Source organism: Elephantulus edwardii, unplaced genomic scaffold (genome assembly GCF_000299155.1).
Source record: "Elephantulus edwardii isolate Elephantulus edwardi_28Jun2011 unplaced genomic scaffold, EleEdw1.0 scaffold00162, whole genome shotgun sequence".
NCBI lineage: Eukaryota > Metazoa > Chordata > Mammalia > Macroscelidea > Macroscelididae > Elephantulus > Elephantulus edwardii.
This window is the reverse complement of record NW_006399912.1, coordinates 4074051-4095731: the sequence shown is the minus strand read 5'-3', so window position 1 is coordinate 4095731 and position 21681 is coordinate 4074051. Positions and strand designations below refer to the sequence as shown.

Genomic DNA, 21681 nt, shown 5'->3' with positions numbered 1-21681 from the left:
ATCCAGCATTATGTGAAAATGGAAGATTATCACATCATATCATAAAATAGAGGATGATTATATCATTTCCCTCACCAGCGTCCCTTCAAAAGAAGGGAGTCTCCTCTCAATAAGATTTGTAGCTTTGGAAACCCAATGGTGAGTCGCTATGAATACTGAATTCTATCAGGACGTAACTGCCAACCTCCATCATTACATAACTACCAAACCATGAGGAATCATGACTGAGCCAGGTTGACACACAGCTTTAACCATCGCAACCAATCCAACATTTCACTCACTTTGTGCCTTGAAGTCGATCACTGACAGATATAAGTTGTTAATGTGCAAAACAGTGGATTTCTCACTCTTTCAGAATGATGGTTAAGTGGGTAGGTTTGTGTAAAACAAGCCATGTCCTTTTGTTAGTAGATTCTAGGAAATAAAAATAAATCTTCCTTGAGTTATTTATGGAACAGAAAAACATCTGTGGCTTGTAAGCTTAGATCTGGGGTCAACGTGAAGGACCAGACACTCAATACTTTGAGCTTTTGGGACTGTATTATCTCTATTGCAGCTACTTAGTTTGGCGTTGTGATGCATAAGCCACCATAGACTATATGAAAATGGATGAGTATAACTGTGCTTTAATAAAACTTTATTCAAACCTAGTGAAATGTAAATTTCAGTTAATTTTTATGGGTTGTGAAATAGCCTGTTTTTTGTTTCCAACCATGTAGAAATGAATAAAAGGCATCCTTCGTTCATAGGCAGTAGGAAAAAGCAGGCAGCAAGCTGAATTTGTTCTACCAGGCCTGCTCTACTGACTGCAAGCTTAAGGAGTCCAGATTTAATAAACACAAAGCCACTGGTTGAAGGTCAAGGGAGTATTTTAGCATTCCTCTGTGTTAGCAGTTCAGAACTGCATGAATGGGGTAACTTTAGCAGGCGATCTCTAGGTTGTTGACGTTCATCAAGGAACAGCCAAGACAAAGTACAAAGTCCCTGTCTGAATTAACAAATACACTTATTTCCATTAATTGATTTTTCTACTCAGAGTTATAGCATCAAGGATACTATAAAGTGCCAGGCAGAGTGCTCGGCTCTGGGGCAGCAGTACCTAGACCCAGCCTTTCCTCCAGATATAGGTAGGTCAACTCAGTGTTTATAGTAAAATATTCTTAACCAGCTACGATACATTTACCTTTATGTGGCCTAGGAGTCAGGAGGGTGGTTTAAATTGGGCTTTGAAGGACCACTAAGAGTTAGAGATGAGTGAAGAGGACCTTGGTCGAGTCCAAAGGAGTGTCTCAATTAAGAGACATTGAAGAAGAAGAGGAAACAAACAAAACATATGCACACTTACCAGGAACTGACTGAATTTCTTTTGTGAAATTAGACTTTTATAAAGGCTGAGAAATATTGATCTGGTAAGCCTAGAAGGTACAGTCTAGAAAAAACTGCAAATAATTTACAATAATGTTCAAAACAATCTGGACTCTGCGATGTGTAGACAGCCATTGAAGGCTCCGAGACAGACAGAAATAGAGAATGGGAAGGGGACAGAATGAGGGAGAAAGGAAGGAGAGAAAGATTTCAAACACATTGATGGTAAGTTAGCACCTATTTATACACAATAAATAGCAGTATTGGCTTGAAAACTATCACTAATACACAGGTTAACCTGTAAAAGCTTGAAAAGAAGAAAGTATCAATGGCTACCCTCTTACCCCTCACATTGGGCGTCTGGTCAACTCCTGCAGAACTCCAGTAATGCCCAATACTGAAGCTCTTATAAAACTTCATTTCTTGGCTTTGTCCAGGTATTTTCCTAGGAAAATAAATTACTAGAGATTTCAAATATTAGGTGATTTCATTTTCTTTTATGTTTTAAACTTGTGTTGCAATTCGATTACAAGCCTTTTAGTTCTGAAGATTTTTCACTTCCCACTTTAGGGTTCTTTTCAGAATTTATAGTTCACTCTCATTAGCTCAGCCAATTAAACTGTTGTGCAAATAGAGACAAATTGGCCAAATATTGTTTAATACCCTTTATGTTAATTATAGGCAGATACTCATTTCCCAAGTGTAGAACCAGGCTGTCTTGTTGTCCCATTCAAGAATGCAACATTGATGAACCAACATACAAATGGTAAAACCCTTCCTAGATTAACTGCACCAGCGACAGTTAATGCTTTTCTGAAACTTCTATGGATCTGTTGCAACCCATTACAGTCGAAATATTGGTTTATGAAAAATTAACACAGCCAGTGGAAAATGGAATTCTGCATCTGCATTAGCTATTTATGCCAAAAGAATCAGCCAGAATTAATTATGCCTTACGCTACATTCTAATGAGTTTTTCATTAAACTGTATACCATTATGGAAACTAAACAAGGATTATTCAAAGAGTAATGCCAAAGGCTGTTATTTTTTGTTTTTGTTTTTGGTTGAGTTTTGTTTGATTTTTTTTTTTTTGAGAGGGAGATTAAATTAGTTAATGGGTTATGCATTTAACTCTGATGCACAGGTTAATCGATGTACACTTATTATTGGAGTTAGGCCAGTGCAATAGTAAAGCCCAGAGTGCGTTGATATCATTGATATTTCCTTTGGGAAAAGATTAGGAGTCTATGTGTATATCTATAGTGTTTTATGTATTTTTAGTATTGTAAAGATGGAAGCCTTCTGCATATTAGTTCTCTTGTCTATTTTTTTTTTCACTCTTGTCTATTTTTAAAAATATCCCCAAGCAGAAATACTCCATATTTTTTTTGCTTTCAATTTTAAGTCAGTCAGTCTCTCTCTCTCTCTCTCTCTCTCTCTCTCTGTGTGTGTGTGTGTGTGTGTGTGTGTTTTGAGTGGGAAGCATATTTAAACAAATATATCTAATTATTCTTGAAGAGCTACTTGGTGACATATATTTTGTGCTGCACCAAAAGAAAGGGTCAAGATCTTCAATCCAGCCTGAGGTAGAAAGCAAAATCTCAAAATGAATCCTTATATCATACTACAAGTATACCCTTTCCCTCCTCAAATAGAGTTTTCTAATAGTATAGGAAATTTGAGATGGACTCATTTCTTTTAAACTCTTATCATCTTGCAAAGATGGAGGGTGAGGGAAGGAGAGGAAGACCACAATAATTGACACCATGAGTACAACAATGAGCTTACGCACAGAATGGTGGAGGATCAGACCCAATTTGTACATGAGATTTGTGTATCAGTCGGGTGGCACCTTCCCACAACAGATGGCTATGGGACAGCCTTCCAGGAGAGAAGGTCCCGCACATAGTTGGCAAGTTGATTCTATTAGACCAGTGGCACCAGGTGGCTACAAATGGGCGCTTACAGAGAACAGACATTTATTCCGGACTGAGCTTCTCATATCCTGAATCTGATGCAGATGCAAACCAAAAAAGAAAAAAATTATTACAGGACTGGAACAAAAGATACTGTACCTGTTTGGGCCACCAAGTTTTATTTCCTCAGACCAAGAACACCCTTTACAGCCACAGAGTATAGCTGTGAGCCAAGAAACATCATATTAAATGAACATACTGTCTGGCCTGCAGAAGATGGATGGAAAGTCTTCTCCTAAGTTATTAACTCTTCTGAAAAACCCATTGAGGGGTCAGCTATGTGCTGATTCCATAGCTGGTGAGGATCTGAGGGCATAGTGCATCGCAGTTTGGAATGCTAAAAGTAAGACCAGCATTTTAAATCCACCAGATGCTCCAGGGGAGAAAGATGGACGATATCCTTCCAGAAAGTTTAACCATTTTGGAAACCCCGTGGTGGCTGCTGGGAGTCAGGATCAACTCAGGGATAATAGAAGTGATTTGGGGTGATGTCGTCTTAACAAGGTTCCTGGGTGGCGAAAAGTTAATCAGTCCAGCTGAGAGGTTCGAGGTTTGATCCCATCCAACATGCTTCTGACAGTCAGACAGCCTTGAAGCCCTCTTAGAGCTGTTCTATTCTGCACACACCAGAGGAGTTGGAATAAAATTAGTGAAAACTAACAGCAGTGACTAATATCGTAGAGGCACTTGTCCTTAGACAGATGAACATCTAAGGAAGACCACCTAGTTTGTTTGTAGAGACTTGAAACTCCAGTGATTTCTGCTACAATACAGTTTTTACTTAACTTTCCTTTCAAGCTGAGATTACAAACTGATATCTATAGGTGCAGGCTTAAGTTAAAGAAGTGGAATAAGTTTGCTGGGGTCTGTGGCAAAGAGGAAAGGGCATGTCTCAGTTGTAAAGACAATGTGGATGGTGAATCAGGAAGACCAAGAAGAATGACTGCTTTGAAGTCTGTTGTTGGAGAAGCCTGTTGAATATACCATTAACTGGTGGACAAACAAACAACTGTGTCTCAGAAGTAACAACCAGAAACCTCTTAGAAGCAAAGATGGCAGGATTTCATCTCATGTACTTTGGGCGTTATCAGGATGGACCAGTTTCTGGAGAGCATCATCATGCCTGGTCGGTAGAAGATCCAAAGAAAAGAGAAAGACCCTCAGTGAGGTGGCGTTACACCATGGCTGCAACCATGGGCTGAATCCCAGCGATGTTTGTGAACCTGGGGCAGAACCTTCGTTCTGTTGTACATGATAGTGGGAATCGATTGAATGGCATTTAACATTGTGCCAGTGTGTGATTTCCCCAGCAGTCACGGTAGCCCTGCCAGGCAGAAAAGCTGGCCCAAAACCATCTCCTGAATCCTCCAGAGAAATCAGACATCTAGCCTGATATATTAACCCCCTGTTTTCAGGCTGATGCCAACTAATAGGAACCTTATAGGACAGAGAAGGATTGCCCTTAGGTTTTTCCAAGGAATCTGGCCCTACCAGACAACAGGTTTTCTGGGGAATTTGGAATTTTCCCCCCCTCCTCCTTCCCCCAACCACCAGTTGTAGGTCAGGGCCTTATGAGTTCACTCTTTCTCCTCTCTAAGTCACTTTCCTCCACATCTTAGTCCAATCTTACAGGTGATGTATGCTTCTCTATAGAATATATACATCATCTGGAGGCATCCTGATTGAATTAAAAAAACCCTCCTCCAGATTGTTAAACATAGTCCCTATCACTAACACCTTTAAGGGAGTTCTGGTGGCCTAGTGGTAAGAAACTGTGGTGCAATCCCAAAGGTACATGGTTCAAATCTGCTAGCTTTTTCTTGGGAGAAGGCTGGGCAGTCCCCTCCAGTGTGAGTTACTGCCTCCAAAAGCCTGCTGGAGTTTCAGCTTTGAGTCGGTTCTGACTCTGCAGCACACAGCAACAGCATCAACAACATCTTTAGCTCAGAGTGGCATTTTACTCATCAGAAGGTGGCTTCAGAATCCTGACAAGTTGCTGAGTTGAAGTGGCATTCAGAAGTTGGAGAGGATGTGGAATAGACACTTAGGACCAAGTTATTGTTGTTAGGTGCCAGCCAGCTGATTGTGACTGCTGGGAACCCCATGTGCCAAAGTATACCTGCAGCACAGTGTTCTGGTACAGTGCACAGGGTATCAGGCTGCTCACAGAAAGGCAGTCCAGGTCTGTCCACCTCTCTGTGCGAGGAACATGGGCAGTCTCCTCCCATAAATATTTACAGCCTCAGAAATCCAATGAAGGGCAGCTACGAGCAAGAATCAACTTAACACAAGTGAGTCTGATTGTGGATTTTAGAGTCTTTCTGGAAGCACATCTCCAGTTCTGATATCCTCAGAACTTCTGGGTAGGTTCAAGCTGTCAGTCTTCTGGTTAGCAACCAAGTGCTTTACTGTTGAACCACCAGGGCTCCTTCAGCAAGAAGTGCTACCTTTCTTAAATTAGTTACTCCTAAGAAAGTATATAAGCTTTAGGGAGAAGGCTCAAATTTCCATTTAGACTCTTAAATTTCTTTTCTTTCCAAGCCTTAATTTATTCACAGGAGTCTAAGGAAGAAATTAGTTGGTCTTTGCAATGTGTACCTGGTACAATACCTGAAACCCACTCACATCTTAATAAAACCTGTTGCCATCTGGTCAGTTCCAGGCAACCCTATGCATGTCAAAGTAGAACTGAGCCCCATAGAATTTTTTGTTTTATTGCTGTAAAGATCTATTGATAAATACGTTTGTCAATTCAAGATTTTTTTTATCTGTACAATTTAGTGACCCTGATAGCCTAGTGGTAAGGAGCTGTGCTGCAATCCCAAAGGCTTGTGGTTCGAATTCACCAGCTGCAGTGTGGGAGATGGCTGGGCATTCTCTCCCAGTGCAGTTTACTGCCTCTGAAAACCCACTGGAAGGTCAGCCAGCTATGGGTTGGTTCTGACATGATGGCACACAATAACAACAACAATTACATCATTCATCATGTGCAACTATCATCGATATCCATTGACAAATTTCTCCTCTCTGTAAACAGACACACATGCCCATCTGCCTAAAGATGAAGCCACACTGCCACAATTCCAGCTCTGTTGGTGGAATAAGACTGCTTTGTATTTCTCTGTTGGAGTGATTGGTGCATTTGAACCACCAACCTCTTAGTAACCCAACACTTAAGGCACTAAGCCAGCAGAGCTCCTTATTCTTATTAAACGATGATTGACCCTTCTCCTATTCTTCCCACTCCTGGGAACCACTCATAAACATCTCTATGTTCATCTGACTATTCTAGTACGTTCATGTAAGTGAGATCTTGTGTATGCCGTCAGTGAATTTTTGAAGTAGATACAGGCCTTTCTTCTGAGGTGCCTATAATTAGGCTTGAACTTTCAACTTTTGGATTAACAGCTGAATGTTAGCCTTTTGCACCACCCAGGGAATTCTGGCATCTTAATGGTCACTCTTACTAAGATTAATCAAAGTATTATTGCTAATGCAACCTACTATTGATGATTTCACATTTGAGGGACCAGTCCTTAGAGAGGGACAGAGAAAGAGAGGGAGACCATCAATGAGTTGGGTTGATACAATGACTAGGGTAATGAGGGTAGATGTGTCGGAGATAGCAAAGTTGGCACAGGATAGAGCAGGATTCAGGGCTATAGGGTTGCTATGAGTCACAAGAGACTCGATGGCATATAACAACAACAACAATTATTATTTCATTACACACTGAATATGGGGGCTATGCTTTTTTACCAGAGTTGCAATATTTGTGTCTCATATTCTGGAATAACTTTCGATTTTGGTTGTCCTAGAACATGACATCACTAAGCAATAATCTGAGATCCCAGATTGCTGTTTGGTGTCCAGCCTCTGTTCTTCTTCTTGCATACATATGTCTTCCTGCGCACAAGAGTATTAAAAAGCGACAAAATGCTGGCCTTTTGAAAGCACCTGGGACCATTGGGCGTGCTGGCCCCATTGCCTTTAGAGACCCCAGAGTACCTGGTATGTATGTGGCACCAGGACAAGTTACCCTGGAGTAAACTCTGACTCACTATGTCTGAGAAAAATTGCATCCCGTGGGATTTTTAAGGGCTGTGCTCTTTAAAGGAGCCCTAGTGTCACAATGGCTAAAGCATTGTGCTGCTAACCAAAAAGTCAGGCATTTGCGCCTGCCCTCTACCTGCTCAGTGGGGGAAAAAATATAGCAGTCTGCTTCGTAACGATTCACAGCCCTGGAACCTCTATCAGGCAGTTCTGCTCTGTCCTTTAGTGCTGCCATGAGTGGTCGATTTAGTTTGGTCTGGGTGGCCTTTCAGAAATAGATAGCCAGCCCTTTCTTTGCTCCTCGTGGACTCAAACTGAGAACCCTTTGTCTGACAGTCAAGTGCATTAGCCCTTTGTTCTACCCAGGGTTTCCGCTCAGCACAGAGTGGCTGCCAGTAAGCGCCTGTTGAAAGAAAGATGCTATTGCTCACTCTTGAGCATGGGAGTCAGAGGGACAACGTGCTGCAAATGATAGTCTCGGCTCACACAGCCACAGGGATACTGCTGGCTCTGTCTCTCCTCGCTGAGCATGAAAGACGAAGGGAGGACGCTTTGCAAATGATGGTCTCTGCTCACACAGACCACTCAGCCGAGGATACCTGCTGTCCCGCTCCCTGCAGTGTCCGCTCTATTACTCCTCTGAATGGGAGATGGTAGGACCCAAACCTGAGGCTCTCTTTGCTCTGACTTTGTCTGCACAGTAGCCTAGAGTCCTGGTTTCTGGGGGACATTCAGTGCAAGACTCACCCAGCACCATGCTGACTGACTTGTTCCCTAGGATAGTGTCACTGTGGGTTTTGTTTTTGCCTTGAGTTTTTGCATTTCAGTAGACAGCAGAGTCCTCCTGCTCTTAGTCTCTTAGCCCATTCAGTCCTGTAACTCATGCACATGTGAGTAGATCACTCCTAGTTGCCAGGAAGATCACCAGATCTTTCTAGTGGGTCTAAACCCCCAATTTTTTTTTATTAACAGCTTAGCACTTTCATGTTGAGCCACCAACAATTTAAAACAAACAACAACAGCAGCAAAAAAAATGCTCCCTGCAGTTAAGTTTATTCCAACTCTTAGAGACCTTCTGCTACAGAGCAGAACTGTCCCTGTAGGCTCTCCAAGGCTGTAATCAGGAGGAACCAGTCTTTGGGAGAAGGCTATCATGCTTGGAAGGGTGGAGAGACAGCACAGGAGAGGAAGACCCTGGCTAAGATGGATTGACACACCAGCTGAGGTAATGAGGGCAGGTTTGTCAGAGACAGCGAGATTGGCTCAGGATAGAGCAGGGTTCCGAGCTATTGTGGACAGCTCAACGGCACATAACAACAATCTTTACGGAAGGCATTCTGGTGGTGTCATGCTAATAGGTTAGGCTGTTAACAAAAAAGCTAACAGTTCTGATTTACTCACCATCCTTGGGGGAAAAGGTGAGGCAATCTCTTCCTGTAAAGATTTCTCACCTTAGAATGCTGACAGAGGGTCACACTGAGCTGGCATCAGTCTCAGGCAGTGAAATGGGCTTCTACAGGGAAGCAGACTGCCACATCTTTTCCTAAGGAGCAGTTTGTGAGTTTGAACCACCATCCTGCTCTTTCAGTTGGCGGTAAATGGTTTAATCTCTGTACCACCAGGGCAGGTGGTATTTGCTGTTGAGGCCTGTGCATGCCCAGCTATCCACTGTTTGTGGAAGACACAGTCAAGCAAAGCTACTTGTGGGGAGGTGGGGACCTTCCCCCAAGCACAGTATTTTAAACCAAGAAAATAAAAAAAGGAGAGTTCCTTTAAAGACGTATTATAATTCAATCATATCCATTAATCCCTATGAGGACCAGGTATTTTGTGAGGTGCTGGGGATAAAAAGATGAGTAAGATTTGTCTGAGCTCAGAGGAATTATCTGAAGCTAAGAAGATCAATATGTAAATAGAAAATTGTAATCCAGAATGACAAAGACTCTATAAGGGATGTTGAAAAAATGTGGTGGAGCATAGAAGAGGGAGTAATTAATTCCCTCTAGGGAGTTGTTAGAGTAGTAGTCAGTCAGTCTGCTGCTAACCACGACATTTGTAGTTCGAATCCGCCATTCCTGCTGCAGGAGAAAGATGTGACAGTCAGCTTCTGCAGAGATTGACAGCCTTGAAAGCCCAAGGGGGCAGTTAGACTCTGCCTTAGAAGATGACTTTGAGTCACAGTGGGCTCAAAATCAATACATTTGGAGGTTTTATTTGCTTTGAAGGGGCATTTGGAAACTGAGGGGATTTTTTTTAAGATTCTCATTTTTTAAATTATTATCATCATCATCATTATGATTATTTATCATCATTATTTTTTATGTGTGTACCATCAAATCAGATCTGACTGGTACAGGAGGAGATTGCCCCTCCTTCTTCAGCAAAGCATCTGGTGGATTCGAATCGCTTCCCTCTGGGATTGCAGTGCAGCTTCTTGTCACTAGGCCACCAGAGCTCCCTGGAGAAACTTTTAAAATAGAGAAGAGTTTGGAGAAGTAATCTTACTCAGTTAATCTACATTAAATTACCAATGTTTACTCACCTGTATTTGACATAAAAACCCAGCAACAAAAGCCACTGTCACTGAGTCAGTTCTGACTCATGGACACCTTCCATCAGGCTTCAGAGGCTGTAAATCTTTAGAGCAGCTGGTAGCGAGTTCAAACCCCCTTTCAGTTAGCAGCACAACATGTTACTTATCTTACTTACTCAGAAACACACTGACTTAAGTCAATTTCAACTCATAGTGGCCGCCCATCAAGTTTCCAAAGCTGTAAATATTTATGGGAGGAACAGCCCATCTTTTCCCATGCATCAGCTGTTGAATTCGAACTGCCAACCTTTGGATTAGCATCCTGATATAACACTCCACTTCAAACGAGGTCAATCTCATGTAGTTTATCCTGATAGTAAGAGCAGAGATGGCATCATAGTTTCATCCTTTTCAGCAACTCTCGCTGAATAAGAGTAACTCCCCAGAAGTCTTGGTACGAAAGTATTCTGAGGGTTCTGGACTATTTTAGAAAAAGTTAATATTGAAATAGATTAGTAATGTCTGTCCTGGCTAAGGAATGGGTGGATGGTAGTTTATATTGCCCAGTTGCCACTCTTAAATTATAAGGTGCTTCATAAGCAAAAGTCCACAAGTCTGAGAAGTATGGACATTACATGGTGATAAAGAACTCATGACAGCTGGAGGTAGATGTTGTATAGCAGGAAAAGGAGGAGAGTTACTTTAGTAGACTCTTTGGAGGGCTCAGGTGGTACTAAATTGTGAAAATGTCTTGAGTGACCTTGCAAACACCCCTGTACTCTATTAACTAGGTGACCTAATTTTTAAGATTAACACCTATTACTTCCCCCCAACCCTTTTCATGGAGGTTACAGTATTCCGTCCTGCCATGTTATTTAATTTGGGGATCCCTTTGAAGGAAAGGTCACAGTGTACAACAAGAACATATGATAAGTACTTTGCAAATTAAGTTGAACGATGTTTTTGGGTGAAGTAAAAACCAAGTCCTCTGACTGTGTAGACTTTGCTTTACGGAAGGTCAAAATCATTGCCTAAAGATATGTGTGGGTTTTTTAAGTATTGAGTCAATGGAGTCATTTCAGCCCAGTTTCTGAGGATCCACAGCCTATGAAAATTAGGGAAGCTTTATTATACGTTGCTAGAATTTCATAGAATTTCATTTTCTAGAGAGAATCTGTGTTTTGTCCCAGTGAGGTTCTAGAAATTGCACTGAGAAAGTAGAGAATTGTACCAAAGGTTTAACTGTACAATAACAAAATGCCCTTCTGCATATATTTTTGCTACAGTTATTTTTTTTAATCTATCAAAATCTATACATCTTGAAAAACATTAAATGCCATTGAGAAACCAAATTTTAACCAGGAGTAGAAGGCAGAAGGCATCTTGGTGGCACAATGCTTTAAGTGTTCGGCAGTGGATCAAAAAGATTCCAACTCAAGTCATCGCCATGGAGTTGGAACCGACTCATAGCCGACCCCCCAGTGGCTTTTCAGAGACTGTAAATCTCATGGTGGGAGATCTCCCATCTTTCTCCCACAGAACCGCTGGTGAATTTTGAACTGCCTACCTTTGGATTGGCAGCCCAGCTCCTTACCCATCAGGCAGTCAGAGCTCCTCAGATCCACCTCGTCAGTGTCCCTTTGGAAGAAAGATCTGGCAGTCTGCTCTCATAAAAATGACCGTGAGGTCAGTGTTGGCTCATGGGTACGTAACAAGCCCAACAAGTGTTTTCAGAAACTATCAGCTCTGCCTCACCTTATAAGATTCTAATTTGATTGAGCCTTGAACATCCAGTGGGATGTTAATTTTCCACTGCACAGTGAACAGAATGTATTGGAATGAGGGCATCGTAGTCACACAGGAAGACTTGGATGTTTTGAGGATTTTAAATAATTTTTTTTATTTTATATATACTTTTTTTTTACTTACAAAAGTTTACTTACAAAGTTGGTATACTTTTTTTTTTCCCACACCGGGTCTTTCCCATTTCTTTTACCCACCTCCCTCCACTCATCAAATTGTGTGATACTCTGATTAACCCCCCCCCACCTCCCACTCATCCTCACTCCTCTGCTCCCCCTGTTTGAATTCTTGTACACATGCTACAATAATGGTCTTATACAGTATTTGTCCTAATGGGACTGAGTTAGTTCGTTTAGCATAATGCTCACAGGAGGTCTCTTTGATGGAGCTGTTCTACCTCTCCTCCCAGGGGGCGTTTGTGCCCATTTCTAGTGGTTTTCATACCCCAGTCTTAAACATCTGTGGTTCGATTTGTTTCTTGTTCCTCATGAAAACTAGCCCAATTGCCCTCTAGAACTGGATACACAATAACTGAGGAGAAATTCGATCAAGTGAAGGCTCACATCTTCTTGGTTTTAAGATAATCTTAGAAGTTTTAAAACATAGTAAAAAGAATTACAACATTAGAAGGTTTAAAACACAATAGGAATAATTACCAGTTTGGCAAAAGCTACCCAAGACCAAGGTCCGTGGAAGCTCTTCCCAAAGAAGGCTTGCAAATTTGTAAAGTGGTCACTCATATCTGTCCCTTTCAAGGCACAGGGAGCCTTGGTGGTGTGATAGTGTCAGAGTCTGGTTGCTAAACATAAAGTTGGCAGTTCAAACCCACCAGCCGCACCAGTGGAGAAAGACGATGCAGTGTTTGTCTGTAAAACTTTCCAGCCTTGGAAACACCATGGGCCAGTTCTGCTCTGTCCTATAGATTTATCATGACTTAAAACTGAATGGCTTGTGAGTTGGAAACTACTCATCCTCATCCCAGATTAAATGTGAAAGCTCTAGGGGGCATTCCTTTAGAGGGTAGAATTTTTGCCCCTGATAGACTTCTTATGAAAGATTGGTCAGAGTTAGCTGGCTTGAGGATGAGGAAGAGATGGCTAAACAGACGTTCTCAGGCCTCCTTACATGACGAGGCCATTCTGGTTTCATCCCTGATACCATCTGTGTGAAGCACAGTGGCCTAGAATTCAGTTTTTCAGTACAGGAAGGATCTTTGTCTTTTAATTGTGTTCCTGGGGAAGGTTAGGAAAAAAAAAAAAAAAAAGAGGCAGCTTCTCCATGCGCAGAGTAACTGGATGGATGCAGTAGGCTCAAACACAGTGGTTGGGGGGATGGTTCCTGGCCACACAGTATTTCTTTCTGCTGTATATCAAGTCATTAGGAATAAGAACTGATTCGATTGTACCCCAAAATAATAGCATTACTGCCCCAGCTCAGGCCTCTGTTAGACCCAACCCCATATACTCTGGAAGTGTCTGCTACACTTTTGTTGATGATAGGAAAGTTACAGGAGGATTGAAGAGTTTCTAGGACAAGTCTCCAAAAATAGAGGGTGTTTCTCATCCTATAGATATGATACTCCTCAGACAGCCTCCTTTTCAAGGGAGAAGTGATGCGGGTTTGGTGGTGACGGAAGAATTCCAAAAGCAAAGGAAGGCGTTTTGGCCTTGCCTCTGCTCAGGGAAGCGGACAGGAACTGCAGGAGCCATTAACCATCCCCAGCGATGGTCTTCGCACTTCTACAAAGTCCTTCTGAGTCTTTGCAGAAAGCCTTTGAGGGTTGAGCCTTGCAGCCACAGAAGAGAAGAACAAATACCCCCAAACATCTGAGCCTGGCTTTCCTGAGAGCGGGTGGTTGTTAGAAACCTGTCAGAGATCCAGGAGGAATCTCAGGACTCCACCCTCTGCCCCGCTGGAAAATTCCATTTTTGCAAGGAGGCGCCCAGTGCCCTTTGCATTAAATCAGACCCAGAGACAGTATCGTTACTGCATTGCAGCCAGTCTGCAGGGTGAGGTATGTGGCCTTTTTGAGGGAGAAAAGCAAAATGTGCGCTCTAAAGCTGCCTCAGCCTGAGGCCTGCGTGAGTACAGGGTGGGTGTTGGCCCTGCCTCTCTTCCCTCCCTGCCTTATATCTGTACTTCAAGGAACTGACCCAGGAAGATTAGACTTGGAGGAAATGTTGTCCCTAAATCTAACAAGGCATCCACATGCCAGGCCCCGTGTAGTGCGTGCCCCCAGCCACACAGCCCACAGTCTTCTTGGAGGTAGGTATGCACAAGCTGCTCTTGTCAAGATGGGAATCCAAAGGCACGGGGAGGTGCAGCGACTGGCTAAGACCACACAGCTCTGGTTGACGCAAGTTTAGCACTGAGTTCTGTCTGGTGTTTACTGAGCACCCTTTCCAGGAAGCCAGATGCCTCAGTGTCTCGGACTCAAGGCCTATAGACTCAATCCCCACGTGAAAGGCAATGTCATGTAGGGGGAGCTGTGGGGTGGGTTTCAACCTCACCCCCTTGGATCAGATAGGGGTTCTCCCTGGGCGTCCCAGCCCTGTGCTTTGGGGTGTGGCTGGCTTTGTGTGTTCATTTCTCTGCCTTTCGCGTTTGCGCTGCCGTATTTGCTCAGGCTTAGTGTACCTATTCCCAAACCAGATGCCATCTCTCTCTCTCTTTCGTAGGCACGGTGCTGTTGTGCCAGGCCAACCAGGAGGGATCCTCCGTGTACAGTGCCCCCAGTTCACTTGTATACACTTCCGCAAGTAAGCCCACCGCCCCGGCGCCCTCCTTGTCTTGTGCCATAAATCCCACCCAGTCCGGTCACCTCCTGCCATGCAAGTGCCCTTCCCTCCCCTCTGTCCCACCCTCTGTGGCTCTCCAAGAGGTGAGCTGGATTCCCTCCAGCATGTTTCTGTTCCCCTTGTCACCTTAGCCCCCCGAATCCCTCCACTCATCACCATCCACGTCTGAAACCTCATACCCCAGATATCCCAGCCTTGGGCTATGAGTCCTATCAGGATTGGGGCCCCAGGGATGGGGCAAACGGGATTGGGACAAGGGAGGGCTTGATGAGGGTGGGTGGAAAGCTACATAAAGCCTGCCTTCTGTCACCGCTTTGCTAATTAATCCAAAAAAGCATTTATGTTAAAAAGTGCAGCCCATCCAAATGACTGGCAAAGTCTAGCCAATGATGCTTAGGGGTTAGTCTCAAATTTATCATTTTCTCCCAGCAGAGAAGTAGAACAAGCCTGTGCTTAATGGGTTGGACTGCCGAGCAAAAGGTCAGCAGTTCGAGTCCACCAGCTGTTTCTTGGGAGAAAATGATCAGTCTCCTCTTGCCAAGATTTGTAGTCTCAGAAATCTGGTGGAGGGTAGTGAGGATTCGGGGTCCACTCGCCTGGAGTGGACATGGCGGTGAAGGAGTCCTGCTGGTGCAGTGGTTAAAGCACTCATCTCAGCGGCTAGGGGAAATGTCCCTGGCTCGCTCCATAGGGGAAAGATGTGGCAGTTTGCTTGGGTAAAAACAGGCTTGGAAGCACTAGGAGGCAGCTCTCCTCTGTCCTGTGAAATGGTTGTGAGTCAGCAACATCCAGCAGCAACAAGTTCAAGGGTTTGTGGCTACTGTTGTTTACAACAATATCCTGTAAGACTCCACTGCGGAAAATGTGGCCCTCCCCATTTCACTGGGAAGAAAACAACAGTAAATCCATGCACCTTTAAAAGGTCTTGGATACACTTGAATGCATCTCAACATAGCCTTCAAATGCTAGAGGAATCAGGCCGATAGGAAAGAGAGATTGCAAAGTGGCTATGGCAAAGTGAAGCGTCCTGCTTGGATCAGGAGTTGTGGGGTGTCCAGCATCCCCATCCAATTCCCAAGGGATGGTAGACAACCAGCATGCCCCAGCTGAATGCATAAGTGCCCGTCTGGCTGCCTTCTGTGTCTGTATCTTATCAGGAGTTTCCAGCTGTTACCAAGACCTGATCTCTTCCCTGCGGTGGATGCATGTCCCCTGGAATTCCCATCACTGCCTAGCAGGGCCTCTATGAGTCAGTGCTCACAACTGAGTCTAGGGAACTGGGAACCTCCTCTGGGCGAAGTTAGAGGAGGAGTTCAGCTGAGAGCTTAAGTGCCCCGTAGGTCAAGGAGATGAGAAACAGGCGAGTCCTCCCCCGCTCAGAAGTCAAACCCGCTGCCATTGATTCGACTCTAACTCATAGTTGCTCAGAGGAGAACTGGCCCATAGGGTTTCCAAAATTGAAACGTTGGCCAAGGTAGACTGCCGCATCTTTCTCCCATGGAGGTAGTTTTAAACCCTTGACCTTTTAATTAACAGATACATTCTTTCACTAGGGCTCCTAGTAACCTTACAGTTGTACTCAAGTACGCAAAATCATTTTCTAATCTGTGAGTCTCAGATAAACCTAACTGTGACTGTAGGAGGGTGTTAACAAACATCCAAGGAGCCAATTTTTGTGAATACGGAGAAGTAACTTCTGGGGACTGAAGACTTCTGGAGGTGGACCCCAAAGTACAATCATCAACAGAAGCATTAGCATCCATGAATGCAAGTTGTTTTTTCCATAGTCTTAACCAGCCTGTAAACCGTATAGTTCTTTCTGAATCTGTGACATTGGTTCCATTGGTGACAATGTGAATACACACGTATATCTCTCAGAATCATAATGTCAGGATGCGCTGTGACACACACAAACCTGTTGGTTCTGCTCCAGTTCCAATCCAGGTAGGTATCTGGATGTTTGCTTTAACAGCCAGGGACAGGAAGGCACTGAGCGATTGGGTAATTCACTGTGGGGGACACAGCCTGAGGGTAGCAGATCTGCATCTGAAACCAGGGGTGGTAGTTCAACCTACAGCTGCTTTTCTGAGTCTGTTCCACTCTGAATGTCATCATCATGATGATCTCGTTATACATGCCCTTCTTTTAGAGATATTATTTTACAGAGGAGAGTTGAAGTGCCAAGGTTCACCATAATATTGACATCTAGAATGTGGTTTTGTGTTTCTCGTAAGAGTGCCGTTCAACAGACACATCAAGAATGGCATATTCTCTGTACTGTACTGTCAGATCCATGTGCTTGTGGTATCAGGGACAGATTGGTTTATTCTATTGCATTTTAATAATTTTAATTAGTCATATATGACTAATGGCTGCCTTAAGGACAGAGTTACACTTCTATAAGATCATCTACTGTGCTGATATTCCATTTTCTTAACAAAAGTAAATAAAACAAATGTTGGGGGGGAAGAAGCTAGTTTGATTTGTGATGGTGGTTGTAACTTGGGGGAAGTACATGTCAATAATAAGATACATGGGAAAGGTTCCTAAATCCTCTAATTTCATTGAAAGAAGTAGTGTAGGAAGCATGGTGCTCTGTGCTTTGCAGAACTCTTCATAAGTCCTAAGAGACACGAGTGAGCCTTCCTATCCCCCATTGTTGTTGCTTTTTTGTCTGTTTGCAGTTAGCTGTGTTCTCGTGAACATCCTTTTAGACTTTTTAGTCCACTGTCACTAAAACTATTTGTACCAGTGAGTCAACCGCCCTAGGTGTGTGTCAAAGTAGAACTGTGTTCCTTGGGACTTTAGTGACTGACTTGCTGCAAGTAGATTGATCACCAGGCCTTTCTTCCAAGGCACCTCTGGGTGGACTCCACCTTCCAACCTGTTGGTGAACATCACTACCCAAGCTTCTTCTCTCCTGCAAAACCCAAAGTAAACTCACTATAACTGAGTTGAATCCTACTCATCAACGACCTTTCATCAGCTTTCTGAGGCTGTCTTTACAGATTGCTCTTCTTGTTTCCACAAAGGAGCTGGTGGATTTGAACAGCCAACCTTTCCATCATCAGCCTGATACATTATACACTACTACCTGGGCATCTTCGCTCCTACGGTAAAACATAAAATATTGTTTCAAACCATACTCATTTCCTGTAAACACTGTAGCCAGCAAGTCCACAGTCAATTACAATGTCCCACCCCCAGCTCATGATCAAGGAGAATTTCACTTTTCCCTTCAATTTGGACTTAAACTCAGCACTGCATGCCTTTTCTTTGTTATTTTTTAAAAATATTTTATTTTGGTTTTGGTAAAAATTTACACAGCAAACTCTCTTTAGGTGCTATATTGTTAGCGCCTACACATTGTCCCAATCACTGTACTTGTCCACCTCACTAAAAGTTTTCACACTCTCTATTGCTGACCCTCCACTTTCCCAAGCGTGATGCTCCTTCCCAAGAAGTAGCCCTTCCTGATAACATATGTGCCCCGGCCAGTGGGTTCTTCAACGTGGGCCTGAAGGAGGGAGAGTGGGGCTGAGAAAGGGACAAGGGGTGCAAAGAATGGAGAAAAGATGACATTCTGATCAAGTCTCATTTATTCTGGCTTTTACACAGGTTTTTTTTTTTTAATTACAGAAATGTTGAATTTTATTAGATTTTTTTTTAACTGTACCTATAGAATTTATTTACTAGGTCAATTAGAGTTCTGGGATATGCAAGTAGGAGCACTTCAATGAAGTTGCCGCTAATACAGAAATGTTGAATTTTATTAGATTTCTTTTTTTTAAATTTTTTTTTTTAATTTAGGTTGTTTATTTTTCATTTCAATGAACATCTACAGAGATTTTGCGATTCCATTCATTCATTGTTGCACCCTTCTCCCTGCACAAACCCCTCCTCCCCCTTTTGCTCCTCTCCTTGAAAAGCAAAAGAAAAACTCCCTCATTGGTACACAATCCCCCCTGCACCTCCCCAAACCCCATCCCCTACCCCCAAATATAATCCACTCTGCAACCCTCATTACACAGGGTTTTATAGGGAAACCGGGAAGTTGTCTTATGGTAGGTGGGGTTGCTATGGAAACCCGGCCCTAGGATATCAATTCTTTGCAGGAAGGAGGAACAGGAACTGAACCAATGAGGCAAGTGTTTTTCCAGGAAGGGGCAGGGTGGCCTAAATAGAGCCCATCCTGGTGCAAGACAGGCACAAGTGTAATAAAAGTTGGGGTTGCTCATGCCAGAGCCAAGACCCATTGGGGATGGCCTCCCACACATGTGCAAACTATGTGAGACAAAGTCTCTACCTCCTTACTTGTAAAGAGCACTCCAGCTGTACTTCTCCCAAGGCAGATCTGTCCGTTCTTTTGGCTGTCCATTCATTCAAAGGCATCAGTTCTTCTTTGGGCTTCTTATTCATTGTCTGCCTTTTATGTGCATATGGAGCAATTGAAAATACCTTGGCTTAGTCTTTAAATATATTGTTATCTTTATCTTTAAAGTGATGGATTGCATTGAACAAATCTGCTGCTAAGAAACTCTTTAGAGTGCAAAAGAGGAAGAGTATCACACGGCAAATTCGGTTCCCATATGTTGTTGTTGTGTCCCATTGAGTCAGAGCCAGCCCACAGCTGACCCTCCAGGGTTTTCAGTGGCAGTTTAATCGCACAGGAGTAGATTGCCCATCTTTCTCCTGTAGAGCAGCTGATGGATTTGAACTGCCTGCCTTCAAGACTGCACCACAGCTCCTTACCAATAGGCCACAGAGCTCCCTAGGGTCCCATATACCAATTCCTATATATATTGTTCTGTGACATTAATTCCATTTTCCGCATTGTGTCAACATGCTCATGATTTCCTTTCTGGTTCTTTCGTTTCCATTCATCTAGCTTCCCTGCCTCACACCACTTCCAGATTGTCTCACAACTAACTGTTTGGCTTCATGCACTCTACTTATTTGTTTTAAATACAGTTACTTCTGAGTAACTATTTTGCAAGCCAACCTTTTACTTAGCTAGATATTCATTTTTGAGGTCTGAGAGCTGGAGCTTATTATTTCCCCCTGAGAATTCCGTTATGTGCCCCAAAGCAGAATAGTCATATAGACTCCACTTGGTTACAGTGTGACATCCATGAATACAGCATGGACTTGCCCAGTTTCTTGTTTATACTCAACAGTTGCATTACTGGAGACAGGTGTGTGAACACTACCCAGTGTATGTGTATCTGACATCCTCAGTTCTTTCTGAGTTTGCGTTTTGTTGCTGCTGGCTCTTCACCAGGCCTGGCCTGTTTAAATTTAAATTGCTAAAAAATAAAAAAATTTAAATTGCTCCTCTTTCTAGCTAAGGAGCTAACAATCTGCAAATAAAACTCACAGTGCAATGGGGGAGACAGGTTTGAAAGGAACCCTGCTGAATAAGTCTGTAACGGGCATGATTCTGGATGAAGTGTTGTCCTTCATACGATGCATTTTGACATAATGCAGTTTCTCACAACCACCTTGAGTGCATCCCCCTAGTAATGTGACCCAGAGAATGCAACACTAAGGGAAATACGTGCACACAGATAGATTTGCATCTCTTAACATTCATTTAGGTAGAGGCTGAACTCTGACCCCATGTAAGTCCAGGGCCCCATAAAGTGTCTTATACTTTGGTTTTTCTTTAAGAGAAAGCAGCTCTCCTTTTGTTTATTGAGCCTCAAAATTCAAACTCCCGGCCATGGAGTTGGGCCTGACTCACACCCCCCTGCTGTTGGGTTTCTGAGGCTGGACATTATAAAGAGAGGAGGCTGCTCCTCTTTCTCCTGAGGAGTGTGGGTGGATTCGAACCCACACAAACTCTCCACTTTGGATTAGCAGTATGCTGTCTGTGCTTCAGACTACAGACTATGTCGTAATCCTTTTACAAGGGGCTCTGATGGCCGAGTTCATTGTGCGTTGGCCTGCTTATCCGAAGGTCGATGCCTTGAGTCTGCTTGCAGCTCTGGAGCAGAATGGTCAGTCTTCTGTAAAGATTGCCGTCTCAGACGCCCAATGGAGGGTTGTTATGAATTGGACTTCACTCCACACCAGTGGAGTTTTAGTTTTGCTCTATTAAAAATTATTATCTTTTTAAAATAATTTTTTATTTTAATTGTCATTTTAACAGAAGCTTACAGAAAAGTTAGATTTTCATTCATTCATTATTGCACATTTTACTCCCTCTCCCTCCCTTCCTCCTCCCCAAGCTGACTTGTTTTCACTAATTTATTTACAAAATTATAATACATATTTGAACAAATTCTTTCCATTTCCTTCAACTGTCCATCCATCAAATTGTACAACCCAGTGATTAATCTCCTCTTCCCCTGGACATCCATATCCCTCTGCTTCCAGCCTCTCCCACCCCTCTTGGATCCTTATACGCCTTCTCCAAAAAAATTATTGTTTTTTTTAAATTATTATTATTTTAAATACCCTCAACAGAGTGAGCCAGCAACAAGGTTTCAGGGATATCCTAATTCCCATCGTGCCACTCTACCTCCTTCATCACCTCCTGGCTCCATTCCCCACCCCACAACTTTGCTGTCTTTCACACCTGCCCCAGCCAGAGCAACTCACCTGGTACACTCTTGGCCTTCAAGTTCAGGGAGCAATGTCAGCAGCAGTGGCTACACGTGATCAGGAAGCGGTGGCATTGATAGGCTATGGCAGCCGGGACCATCCTCACCAGCCTCACCCCTGGCACCCACTCCTTCAACCAGCACCCTTAGTCCCCTTTCTCTGCCCCCAAGTGCACCACCCAGCCTGTGCTGTTTGTGCTTGAAGCCATGATCTGGCTGCCAGTTACCACTGCCTCCTGTGTCCAGTGGAAACAGATCTCTGGCTTTGTAGGCTGGACTTCCATAGATTTGACTATAAATAGACGCTATGGGAAATTTAACCATAAGCAGTTAGGGATCTGCTCACATACAATCTAATGCTGTCACAATACCCAGATCACATACTGCCCAGTTTCACAGAACCTATCATGGATGAAGGGTGCTCTGGTGGCTTAGTCTATAATGTATTGCACTTCTAACCCCAAACCTGTTGAGCAGTTCAAATCCAGCAGCTGCTCCAGGGGAGAAAGATGGGAAGTCTCCTCCCATGTGGTTTACAGCTGGAGGG

At 43.4% G+C, this 21681-nt stretch overlaps 1 protein-coding gene across 6 annotated transcripts in view; it reads left to right on the top strand.

The window, feature by feature from the left end:
* RBFOX1 (RNA binding protein, fox-1 homolog (C. elegans) 1) overlaps nucleotides 1-21681 on the top strand; it is a 465218-nt gene that overhangs the window by 352674 nt on the left and 90863 nt on the right. For 5 of the 6 annotated variants that reach the window (XM_006895224.1, XM_006895222.1, XM_006895226.1 and 2 more), the window contains one exon: nucleotides 14410-14490. The exons of the other annotated variant lie outside the window; for it this stretch is intronic. In XM_006895224.1, the coding sequence (XP_006895286.1) occupies nucleotides 14410-14490 (81 nt within the window). The remainder of the gene's footprint in view (nucleotides 1-14409; nucleotides 14491-21681) is intronic. 6 annotated transcript variants of the gene reach the window in all.